This window comes from Serinus canaria, chromosome 2 (assembly GCF_022539315.1).
Source record: "Serinus canaria isolate serCan28SL12 chromosome 2, serCan2020, whole genome shotgun sequence".
Taxonomy (NCBI): Eukaryota; Metazoa; Chordata; class Aves; order Passeriformes; family Fringillidae; genus Serinus; species Serinus canaria.
The window spans coordinates 1125721-1137476 of NC_066315.1; the positions used below are offsets into that span (position 1 = coordinate 1125721).

Consider the following 11756-nt stretch of genomic DNA (forward strand, 5'->3'; position numbering starts at 1 on the left):
TTCAAGTGGTGGAGAGCAGCTTGGAGATGTTTGGGAACTTCCCTGGGATGGGAATGAGGTGCTGAGGAAAAGGCTGGGCTCTTCTGAGCAGGGAAATAGGTCTGTGCTGGTGCTGTCCAGCTTGGGAGTTGTTTTCCTGTGGAATTCTGAGGGTCTCAGTGCTGCCTGCACAGCAGGGGGAGCAGCAGGGGAAGGTGCTTCCATAAATGGGGGCTTTTATCCCAGAAATGGGGATAAAGAGGAGCTGAGGGCTGGGGTGACCCAAGGGCTTCACCTCAGGCTGGACACGAACCGACCGCTCCTTACAGGTTTTGTTGCTCACTCCAAACCCAAAATCCCTGAATTTCCCTGAATCCCTCATTCCTAAATGAGCCGTGGCTCTGGCTGACCTCAGGCTGAGGTGGTTCCTACTCACTCCAGAGCTTTAATTCTTTTCTTCTGGGCCAGGATGGCCAGAAGGTCGGGTTTTTCCTGGCACTGAATTCCCATGGTCACAGCTCCTGCCTCCAACGCTTCCACCCTGAAATTACAACCACATTCCTTGGATTTTTTACCCTCCTCCCCACCCCACACCTTTCCCAGATGGATTAAACCCACCCAGGAGGGATTAAACCCACTGGCACCGTGTCTGACAGCTGCTGCTGCTATTCCCGGTGTTCCTGGGCCGTGAGGGGGATTTTGATGGAAAGGCACAAGAGGAGTGGGAAGCCAGGATCACTGTTCCCTTTAAAGCACACTTGAAATCCTGGTTTTCCCTTGGAAAACGGCTTTCCTGAGGGAGTGGCCCAGCAGGAAGGCTGGCAGGGACACCAGGCTGGATGCTGAAGGTTTTACATCCTTTTAGATGGAAAAAGTTTGGATTTGGGATGAGTTTGTCTCTGCCCATTGGTTCTCCATAGAAGGGTTGGTGTCAGTGGAGCAGATCCCAGCTGCTGGAAAAGAGCATCCCAGGTTTTCCCAAATGTTTGGCTTCTTGATCCCATCCCAGGCTGGTTTTCCCCCCATGGCTTCTCCATTCCCATCTCCCCCAGAGGCTGGAAAATAGGGACAGCACCATTCTGGGATTTTTCCTGTGTTAGTTTTCCTGGCAGCCTTTGGGTTATGGGATTTCGCTTTGGTGGGGTGAAGGAGGAAGGCCTTGATACAGAGGTTTTGATATTAAAACAATTTTTAAATGGAGTTTTGGCCTAAAATCTAATATTAGGAAGAGTTCCCCAAGGAGGAATTGGCACCTTGGCACAATTGGTTGTGGAGTTCAGTGATGGAGAAGGGTTTTGAGGGTGGGGAAGGATTTAATGATGGAGAAGGGATTGGTAACGGAGAAGGAATTTGCGGGTGGAGAAGGATTTTGTGGGGAAAGGTTTGGGGATAGAGAAAGATCTGGGAGTGGAGAAGGATTTGGGGCAGTTTGGTTTGGGAATGACAAAGGATTTGGGAATGATGAAAGGTTTGGGAATAATGAGGGGTTTGGGAATACTGAGGAGTTTGGGAATGATGAGGGGTTTGGGAAGTGTTTGGGAATGACAAGGGGTTTGGGAAGGATTTGGAAATCTTGAGGGGTTCAGGAATGGAGAAGGTTTGGGAACGATGAGGGGTTTGGGAATGGGGAAGGGTTTCAGAAGGGTTTGGGAATGATGAGGAGTTTGGGAATGATGGGGCTCACGAATGACGAGGGGCTCGGGAATGACGAGGGGTTTGGGAGTGAGGAGGGGTTTGGGAATGAGGAGGGATTTGAGAATGAGGAGGGGTTTGGGAATGAGGAGGGGTTTGGGAATGAGGAGGGGTTTGGGGGTGAGGAGGGGTTTGGGTATGAGGAGGGGTTTGGGGGTGAGGAGGGGTTTGGGAATGGCTTTGCCGATGGAGCTCTGCAGGGCTTGGTGCCGGAGCCATCTGCTCCCCATTCCCGGCCCTTTGAAGTGGCAGCCGAGCCTGGGGCTGGAGCAGGAGCTTTGATGTCCCTGCTCCGGCCAAGCCTCGGCCATAAAACCTCCCTGGCACGGCTGATTTACACCCTGTCCCTCTGCTCCTGGGATTTTGCAGCTCTCCCTACGGCCCGGCACATTTTTAGGGATTGAAGGGAATTCTTTTCCTGCTTTTTTTCAGTGCTAAATACTTTTAAAAAGTGGGATTTTTGAAATTAAAAGAAAAATTGGGACATCATCAAAGAGCAAAAGGAGAAGGGAAACCTCCCCCAGCTTTCCAAACCTTTAGCAAATCCTTTTGTTATTTCTGTCCTTACAATCCAAGTTGGGATGACCTGGATCCCAGACCTCTCCCATAAAGTGCTGCTGGTGCAGGGATGCTGCTTTTCCCTTCTTAGGCTCCAAGGAGATTGCAGAGTTTGGGATGGGAGTGTGTGGGAGGTGGGTGTGGATCCAGTGTGAAGGGATGGGCTCCGGGATGCAGCTGGAGCGGATTCTACTCCGTTGGTAGATCAGGGGTCAGTACTCAGGGAAGCAGCCTGAAATTCCTAGAAAATTCTCTTTATCTTGACTGTAGCTAAAGATAATCCATGTGAATGCTTGCGGTGAGCCCCAGCCCTCCCAGGGAATTCCTGAAGGAAAATCTACCACCACAGAACTTATTCCCACTATGCACCAGCCTGACTTCCCCAGGACACACTCCTGCTCTTTTTCCAGCTTTTTTTCCAAAGAAAACAAGAGCAAGGAGTGGTCCCTGTGCCTCCCAGCCCAGGAGTGTGCTGGGAATTGTGCCAGGATTGTGCTGGGAAATGCTGGGGAGTGCCAGGAGCAAGGCTGGGAAATGCTGGGACTGTGCTGGGGTCAGACTGGGAATTGTGCCTGGATTGGGGTGAGGAGTGTGCTGGTATCGGGATGGGGTCTGGGCTGGGAAGCTCACCAGGAATCAGCTGGGAAGTGTGCCTGGATCAGACTGGGATTGGCCTGGCAAGTTCACTGGGATGAACTGGGAAGCTCACCTGAAAGTTCACCAGGATTGAAGTGGGGAATGCACCAGGGCTGGGTGGGGAACTTTGCTAGGATAAGGCTGGGAAGAGCACCAGGAGAGGGCAGGGAAGTTCATGGGACCAGGCTGGGAAATCCCTGGTTTGGGGTGGGAGCATGCTGGCATTTGTCTGGGAATTGTACCTGGGTCAGACTGGGAAATGTGCTGGCCTTGGGCTGGAAAGGGTGTTGGGAATGGGCTGAGGAGAGCACTGGAATGGGCCTGGACGCTCCTCAGAATTGGGCTGGGAATCTCGTTGGGATTGGACTGGGGAGAGTGCTGGCATTGGGCTGGGAATGTCCCTGGGAATGGGCTGGAAGCTGTGCTGCCCACCCGGCTGTGGGACAGGAGCAATGTCCCCAAGGCAGGACCAGGGAATCGTTTCCATCCCTGTATTCCCCTCTCCAGTCTTCCAAGAAGCCCAAGACGGCGGAAGCCGACACGTCCAGCGAGCTGGCCAAGAAGAGCAAGGAGGTGTTCAGGAAAGAGGTGAGGGATGGGATGGGATGGGATGGGATGGGGATGGGGATGGGGATGGGCATGGGGATGGGGATGGGATGGGGATGGGATGGGGATCGGGTGGGGATGGGATGGGGATGGGGATGGGGTGGGGTGGGGATGGGGGTGGGGATGGGGATGGGGATGTGGGATGGGATGGGATGGGATGGGGATCGGGTGGGGATGGGGGATGGGATGGGGATGGTGGGTGGGGATGGGATGGGGATGGGATTGGGATGGGATGGGGATCGGGTGGGGATGGGATGGGGATGGGGATGGGATGGGGATGGGGGTGGGGGTGGGGATGGGGAGGGGATGGGGATGGGGATGGATTGGGATGGGGATGGGGATCGGGTGGGGATGGGATGGGGATTGGGATGGGGATGGGATGGGGTGGGATGGGGATGGGGATGGGATGGGGATGGGATGGGGAGATGGGATGGGGATCGGGTGGGGTGGGATGGGGATGGATGGGGATGGGATGGGATGGGATGGGGATGGGATGGGGATGGGATGGGGATGGGATGGGGATGGGGTGGGGTGGGATGGGGATTGGATGGGGAGGGATGGGGATGGGATGGGGATGGATGGGGATGGGGGATGGGGATGGGGATGGGGGATGGGGATGGGGTGGGGTGGGGTGGGATGGGGTGGGATGGGGATGGGCTGGGGATGGGATGGGGATGGGAGATGGGGATGGGGATGGGGATGGGGATGGGGATGGGGATGGGGAGGGGATGGGGATGGGGATGGGGATGGGGATGGGGGATGGGGTGGGGTGGGGTGGGGATGGGGATGGGGATGGGGATGGGGATGGGGATGGGGATGGGGATGGGGATGGGGATGGGGCTGTAGATGGGACGGGTTGGTGGCAGGAGGGGATGGATCCCGCGCTGTGTCCCGCAGATGTCCCAGTTCATCGTGCAGTGCCTGAATCCCTACCGGAAACCCGACTGCAAGGTGGGCCGGATCACCACCACCGAGGACTTCAAACACCTGGCACGCAAGGTGGGAATGTGGGAATGTGGGGGACATGGGGGGTACAGGAACATGGGAACATGGGGATGTGGGAACACGGCGGGTGCCGGGACACACGGATGTAGGAACGTGGGGACGTGGAGGCTACAAGGACATGGGATACAAGGACTTGGGAACACGAGGAGTAGGGGAACGTGGGGACATGGATACAGAGACACAGGGACATGGTCACAGGGCATGGGGACAAAGGATGTGGAGACATGGAGGGTACAGGGACATGGGGGTGTGGGACAGGGGAGCGTGGACACAGGAACATGGGGACACAGGAATGTGGGGAAATAGGGACAGTGGGTACAGGGACATGGAATGTGGGACATGGGAGCATGGGGATGCTGAAACATGAGGACACAGGGACATGGAGGACAGGGACATGAAGATGTCAGTACCTGGGGACACAGAGGACGCAGGGATATGGGGACATGGGGTTTAAGGACATGAGGACATGGGAGGTACAGGGACAGTGGGGTTTGGGGACATGGGGACCAAGGGATGGCCCCAGGAAATGGGATCATGTCATTCCAACTGCGTCCAGCTCCTTGGAGGATGAGGGGAGGGAAGGAGAAATGGTGGGGGCATATCGGGAGAGCAGTGGGAAATATTTAGGGAATATTTGAGGAATAGTTGGGGAATAACAGGGAATATTTGGGCAATAATAGTGAATAATTGGGGAATAATGGATAACACGGAGAAATAATAGGAAATATTTGGGTAATAATGGAAAATATTTAGGGAATATCTGGGCAATAATAGGAGAATAATATAGGGAATATTTGTGAATAATGGGAGATATTTGGGGAATAATTGCAAATATTGGCACAACAATACCAAATATTTAGGGAATATTTGGGGAATAATAGCAAATTGAATATTAGGAACTATTTGGGGAATATTTGGGAAGTAATAGAAAAATAATTTAGGGAGTAATAGGAAATATTTGGGGAAGAACAGGAAATATTGGAGAGTAATAGGAAAATAGCTTGGGAATGTTTGGAAAAGAACAGCAGATATTGGGAGAACAATAGTAAATATTTAGGGAATATCTGGGGAATAAGAGGAAAGATTTGAGTGATAATATGACAGCAGCTCAGGCAATATTTGGGGAATGATAGGATAATAGCTTGGGGAATGTTTGGGAAATACAGCAGATATTTGGGGAACACTACCAAATATTTCAGGAATATTTAGGAATATTTGAGGAATATTTGGGGAATATATGAGGAATGTTTAGGGAGCATTTGGGGAATAATGTAACAATAGCTTGGGCACTGTCTGGAAATAAGAGGGGGAATATTTGTGGAATAATAAGAAAATAACTTGGGAATGTTTGGAAAATAACAGCAGATATTGAGGGAACAATCCCAAATATTTAGGGAATATTTGGGGAATAAGATGACAGTGGCTCAGGGAATATTTGGGAATAAGAGGAAGTATTTGGGAACTGGGAGCCTGGGGAGTGGCCAGGCCTGGGCTTGGTGGGAATTCCAGGACTGACTCCAGCATTCCCCCAGCTGACCCACGGGGTGATGAACAAGGAGCTCAAGTACTGCAAGAACCCCGAGGACCTGGAGTGCAACGAGAACGTCAAACACAAAACCAAGGAATACATCAAGAAGTACATGCAGAAATTCGGGATCCTCTACAAGCCCAAAGAGGACACGGAGCTGGAATAGCCCCTGGAATAACCCCCGGCCCTCGGGAGCCCCGATTCCCGCTGGGATTCGCCCTCCCGAGCCACCAACCTGTGAATTTATTATTATTATTATTATTATTAATATTATGATGGATTTTTGGTTTTTTAAGGAAAACAAACTTGGTTCCCGTCGCTGAGGATGAGCCGGGCTTTCCCAAGCCTGCTTTTGCTGATCCAGGCTTTGCCAAGCCCGGCTCTGGCGGCGCTGCTCCCAAGCTCTGTATTATATTTTAACGTATATGTGAATATATTGATAATAATTTGCTTTTTTCCTGTTGCTTTCAGCCCCAAACGTGCCGATCCCACAGGAACGTTTGGCAGGAGACTTTGGGGGTTATTCCCAGATTTTTTTTGGTTTTTTTTTTTTTTTGTTGTTTCCTTGGTTTTTCCTTTTGGTTCTGCGAGGTTTCCTCCATTTTCCTGTAAATACTGCGGATTTCTGGCCATGTTGATAAGATTGATTTTACTGCTTCGAGCATTTTACTTTATCCAATTTTTACGGAACTTTTTATGTAAAAAAAAAAAAGAGCAAAAAAAGAGCAAAAAATAAAAAATCAAAAGAAAAAAACCCAAACCCCAAAATCGACGCCGGGCAGGGCCACAAGGGGGACCTGGCTTGGGATGTCCCGTCTCCCTTGGGGACCTCCTGTCACCCTCAGCATTCCCGGGAATCTGGACCCCTTGGGAAGGGAAGTTTGGGGTGACCTGGGAGCGTTTGGGGGTTAAAAATGGCTTTTTCTATCCCCAGTGCCACCTGCCTTGGGGGTGTTGGGGTGCCCCCTCCTCCTCCTAGGGCCGGTCTGGGATGGGTGTGGGACACACGGACACCTGGGACAAATCCTGGTGACACATGGATGTCCAGGGACACACAGACACCATGTCCCACCCATTTGGGACATGGCCCTGGGGACATAGGGGACGCCTGGGGACACCCAGCCCAGACACCTGAGCGGTCATATCCCAGTGATGCAGAGACACATCTTGGGGTCAAAGGGACACCTGGGGACACTTGGGGTACATCCTAGGGACACACAAACACCCGAGGGGACTCATGGACAGCTGGGGACACTTGGGAGACCCCAGGGGACACATTCCAGAGACAAACTGACACCTGAAAGGACACATCCCAGGGAGACATGAACACTTGGGGACACTGGGGACAAACAGGCACCTGGTGACACCGGGATACCGGGAACACGCACGGACACACAGACACCTGAGGACACAAATCCTGGTGCCACCCAGTGACACGTTTAATGCCCCCACCCAGGCACCAGCCACCGAAAGTCCCCATCCCGCCCCCTAAAATCCCTACAAAAGTACAAAACCCACGTAAAAAATTCCCCAGGAATCCATCGGGAAGCGGCAGCACCGACGGGAGCAGCCGCCGGCGCGGCCCCGGTGTCGCCGGGGGTGTCACACGGCGGAGGTGATGTCCCCCGGTGCCCCCGCGGGGCCGGGGCCGCGCCGGTCGCTGCCGGGCGCTCCCAGCTCCAGGAGCCGCTCCAGCTCTCCCGGCTCCTCCTGGCGCCGCGGGGACCCCGGGAGCGCGGAGGGACACTCGGCGGGCACTGCGGAGAGGGACGGGGTCAGCACCCCGGAATTCCACCCCGGGACAGACGGACCGAGCGGCGGGGGCGGCTCCCGACCCACCTTGGGAAGTGTAGGGGACCCCCGACCCATCCAAATGCTCCCTGATCCCGCTGGGGGCTTCCCGACCCCATCCAAGCGCTCCTTAATCCCATTTAAGGGCTTCCCGACCCCACCCCGTGCTCCCCGACTCCTTGCAGGTGCTCCCCAGTCCCGTCTGGGGGTTCCCCGACCTCATCCAGGTGCTCGGTGATCCCATCCCAACCCATCCCATCCACCCCAAAATTCTCAGGTGCCCCCAAACCCTGACCCTCCCCAGGGTTCTGTGTCCCCCCAGACCCTCACCTTCCCCAGGGCTGGGTGTCCCCAAACCCGCGGCTCCCCCCCCAAAGCCCCCCAAGATTTGGGTGTCCCCAACCCCTCCCCCCGGCAGGTCTTGCTGTCCCTAGATCCCCCCAGATCTGGGTGTCCCCAAACCCACCCATGTTCCCCAAATACCCCCACGGCTGGGTGTTCCCAAACCCCTCAGATTTGGGTGTTCTCAAACCCCCCCGGGGCTGGATGTCCCCCCAGTCCCCCAGATCTGGGTGTCCCCAAACCCCCAGGCCCGGCTACCCCCACACCCCCGGGCCCGGGGCGCTCACGGGGCTGAGGCGGCTCCAGGCCGGCGCTGTCCGGGCAGACGCCGCTGTCCCCCCGCAGCTTCTCCGCGTCCGCGGCCACTCCCGCGTCCCCCGTGTCCCGAGCCTTGTCCAGCTGCCGCTTCTTCCTGCAGGTGTCCCAGCTGCGGGGACACCGGGGCTCACCGGGAGTCCCCAAACGCCCCCGGCCCCCCGCAACCCCTCACTCACCACTTGAAGGCCACGTAGGCCACGAGCCCCACGACGAGGCCGGCCAGGAGGGCGCAGTACAGGGGGATGATGTCCCCGGGGGGCTCGGGGGGGGGGCCCGACACCGGCGGGGTCACTCGGGGGGTCCCCGACACCGGCGGGGTCCCCTCAGCGAGCGGCGCCGTGGCCTCGTCTGTGGGAGCCCGGGAAAGGGGAAAGGAATGAGGACATGGCGGCCCTGCCTCAGCGTCCCCGGGAGACGGGCGGGGGGAGGCGAGCGGGGAGAGAGCCCCGGCCACCTCCTGAGGGACATGGCGGGAAACTGAGGCACGGTGAGGGGAAGAGGGGAAACTGAGGCACGGAGAGAGGGAATGAGGGGAAAAAAGGGAAACTGAGGCACAGTGAGGGAGAATGAGGGGGAAAAGGGAAACTGAGCCACAGTGGGGGGAAACTGAGGCACAGTGAGGGAGAATGAGGGGGAAAAGGGAAACTGAGGCACAGGGAGGGAGAATGAGGGGGAAAAGGGAAACTGAGCCACAGTGGGGGGAAACTGAGGCACAGTGAGGGAGAATGAGGGGGAAAAGGGAAACTGAGGCACAGGGAGGGAGAATGAGGGGGAAAAGGGAAACTGAGGCACAGTGAGGGAGAATGAGGGGGAAAAGGGAAACTGAGGCACAGGGAGGAGGAGTGAGGGGGAAACTGAGGCACAAAAAGGGGAGGAAGGAAAAAACGGGAAACAGAAAAGGGGGGAGGAGGTGAAAAAGAGAAACTGAGGCAAAAAGAGGGAATGGGATAAAACAGGGGAAACTGAGGCACAAAAAAGGGAATGAGAGACAAAAGGGGAAAGTGAGGCATGAGGGGAAACTGAGGCACAAGAGGGAACGGGATAAAATGGGGAAAATGAGGCAGAAAAAGGGGGAATGAGGTAAAAAAAGGGAAACTGAGGCACAAAAAAGGGGAAATTAGGGAGCAACATGGGGAAACTGAGGAACAAAAGAGAAACTGAGGCACAAAAGGGAAACTGAGGCACGAAAAGGTGAAATTAAGGCACAACAAGGGAAAACTGAGGACAGAAAGGGGAAATTAGGGAGCAGCATGGGGAAACTGAGGAATAAAAGGGAAACTGAGGCACAGAAGAGAAACTGAGGCACGGAAAGGTGAAATAGAGGAGCGACAAGGGGAAATTGAGGCTCAAAAGGCTAAACTGAGGCACAAAATGGTGAAATTGAGGCACAACATGGGGAAACTGAGGCACGAAAGGGAAACTGAGGCACAAAAAGTGGAAATTGAGCAGCAACATGGGGAAACTGAGGCACGAAAGGGAAACTGAGGCACGGAAAGGTGAAATTGAGCAGCAACATGGGGAAACTGAGGCACAAAAGGGAAACTGAGGCACGGAAAGGTGAAATTAAGGCGCAGCAAGGGGAAACTGAGGCACAGAAAGGGGAAATTAGGGAGCAGCATGGGAACACAAACACGACAAGAAGCACAAAGAGGGAAACTGAGGCACACAAGGGGACCCTTGGCCGGCCCCCCCCCCGGTGTCCCCCGGGTCCCGGTGGCACTCACGGCTGCAGGGCGGGCAGGGCGGGCACGGCTCCTCCGGCTCCTCCTCCGCGGGGCTCCGCGCTGCGGGGTTGGAGCATTTTGGGCTTTTTGGGGTGGTTTTGGGGGTGTTTTGGGTTCGGGGTGGTTTGGGGGTACTCACTGCGGGCACAGGGCGGGCAGCGGCTGTCGCAGGGCTCGGGGACACCGCGGGGACACGGGGGGCACCCCCCGGCCCGCCCCGGCACCTGCGGGCACAGCAGTCCTGCCTCAGTTTCCCCGCAATCCAATTCCCACCGGGACCCTCCCAGCCATGGGAAAGGGGTTTGGAGGGGCAGTAAAAACAAATAATGAGAAAGGGAGGGAAATAAAAGCGGGGAATCAAACGGAAAGAGTAAAAAAGGAAATAAATAGTAAATAAAAGCGAGATAAAAGGCATTGAAATGGAAAGGAATGAAGAGAAATCAACGAAATAAAAGGAGGAGAAAGGAAGGGAAAAGCTGAACTAAATTAAAGTGGAAGGAAAAGAACGTGAAATGAAGAAAAAGAAAGGAAAATAAAGAAAAATAGGAAAAGTAAAATAGCAAAGTAGGAAAATAAGGAAAGTAGGATAAGATGAAATAAGCCAGGGAAAATTAAACAGGATTAAAAAGGAAAAGAAAAAATAAAAGAGGAAAATAAAGTGAGAGTCAAAAAAGGAGAATGAAATAAAAGAGGAAAATAAAAAAATAAAAAGGAAAAAAAGAGAAAGGATGATAAAAATAAAAAATAAAATTATAAAAAGGAAAATAAAAAGAAAATAAACCAGGAAAATAAAAGAAAAATAAAAGAAAAAAAATGGAGGAAAATGGAATAAGATGAAAGAAAAGGAACTGAACCGAAATGACCCAAACTTAAGCGAACCAAACCCAAAAAACTTCAACAAAAGCCAAGGAGCGAAGTGACCCGGAGCGCCCGGGGGCAGCGGGAGACCCGGCCCGTCCCATCCCGCTCCCATCCCGGTCCCGCTCCCCTCCCGCTCCCGTCCCGCCCGCACCGGGCTCAGCAGCAGCAGCAGCAGCGGCACCGGGAGCGGCCGCATCGCCGGCACCGGCCCGGGACCCCGCTCCGGGCCGGGCCGAACCGAACTGCTCCGAGCCGTTCCGAACCGCTTCGGCCCCGTCCGGCACCGCTCGGCCTCGGTTCGGCCCCGCTCGGTCCCTATTCTGTCTCGTTCGGTCCCGTTCGGCTCCGCTAGGTCCCGGTTCGGCTTCGCTCCACTCCGCTGTGTCCCGGCTCAGCCCCGTTCGGTCCCGATTCGGCTCCGTTCGGCCTCGCTGGGTTCCCGCTCGGCCCCGTTCGGTCACGGTTCGGCTTCCTTCGGTCCCGGTTCGGCTCCGTTCGGCCCCGCTCGGCTCCGCTCGGCCGCCCCGTCGCGCCTGGGCCGGGCCGGGCTGGGCGTGGCTCCCCCGGGCAGGGCCGGGCGGGGCGCGCTCCCATTCGCTGCGCGCGTCTTGGGGGCGTGGCCAGGCGTGGAGCCCTGCCCCTCACCGCTCTGGGATCCCGGGTTCGAGTCCCGCCCATCGGGACGGTTCCAACTTGGACCGGACCAGTCCGAACTG

The 11756-nt window shown here is 55.2% G+C and overlaps 2 protein-coding genes across 4 annotated transcripts in view; one reads left to right on the forward strand and one right to left on the reverse strand.

Moving 5' to 3' along the window:
• The window catches only part of SETD2 (SET domain containing 2, histone lysine methyltransferase), a 50520-nt gene extending 43842 nt beyond the window's left edge, over positions 1–6678 (forward strand). For both annotated transcript variants that reach the window (XM_050971668.1, XM_018909103.3), the window contains 3 exons: positions 3373–3453; positions 4369–4470; positions 6009–6678. In XM_050971668.1, the coding sequence (XP_050827625.1) occupies positions 3373–3453; positions 4369–4470; positions 6009–6170 (345 nt within the window). In that variant the 3' untranslated portion in view covers positions 6171–6678. The remainder of the gene's footprint in view (positions 1–3372; positions 3454–4368; positions 4471–6008) is intronic.
• A 272-nt stretch (positions 6679–6950) lies between these two features.
• On the reverse strand, positions 6951–11287 carry LOC127059323 (tumor necrosis factor receptor superfamily member 16-like). Of its 2 annotated transcripts, XM_050971671.1 has the most exons (6): positions 11192–11287; positions 10319–10403; positions 10180–10239; positions 8632–8803; positions 8425–8564; positions 6951–7761 (listed from the first exon to the last, which is right to left on the reverse strand). In XM_050971671.1, the coding sequence occupies exons 1-6, from the start codon at positions 11234–11236 to the stop codon at positions 7607–7609; spliced, it is 657 nt and encodes a 218-aa protein (XP_050827628.1). In that variant the 5' UTR covers positions 11237–11287; the 3' UTR covers positions 6951–7606. The 2 variants fall into 2 exon arrangements, with proteins under 2 accessions (XP_050827628.1, XP_050827627.1); XM_050971670.1 differs by lacking the exon at positions 11192–11287 and having other exon boundaries at positions 7259–7761; positions 10180–10650.
• Between the last annotated feature and the right edge of the window lie 469 nt (positions 11288–11756).

Coding starts and splice junctions, on each gene's coding strand:
- LOC127059323 (XM_050971670.1), bottom strand. CDS start 10,594: ATGCCTTTTATCTCGCTTTTATTTACTATTTATTTCCTTTTTTACTCT. Junction 8,804..10,179: donor GCCCTGCCCGCCCTGCAGCC/GTGAGTGCCACC, acceptor GGGCTCCCACAG/ACGAGGCCACGGCGCCGCTC. Junction 7,762..8,424: donor CCTGGAGCCGCCTCAGCCCC/GTGAGCGCCCCG, acceptor CCCTCTCCGCAG/TGCCCGCCGAGTGTCCCTCC.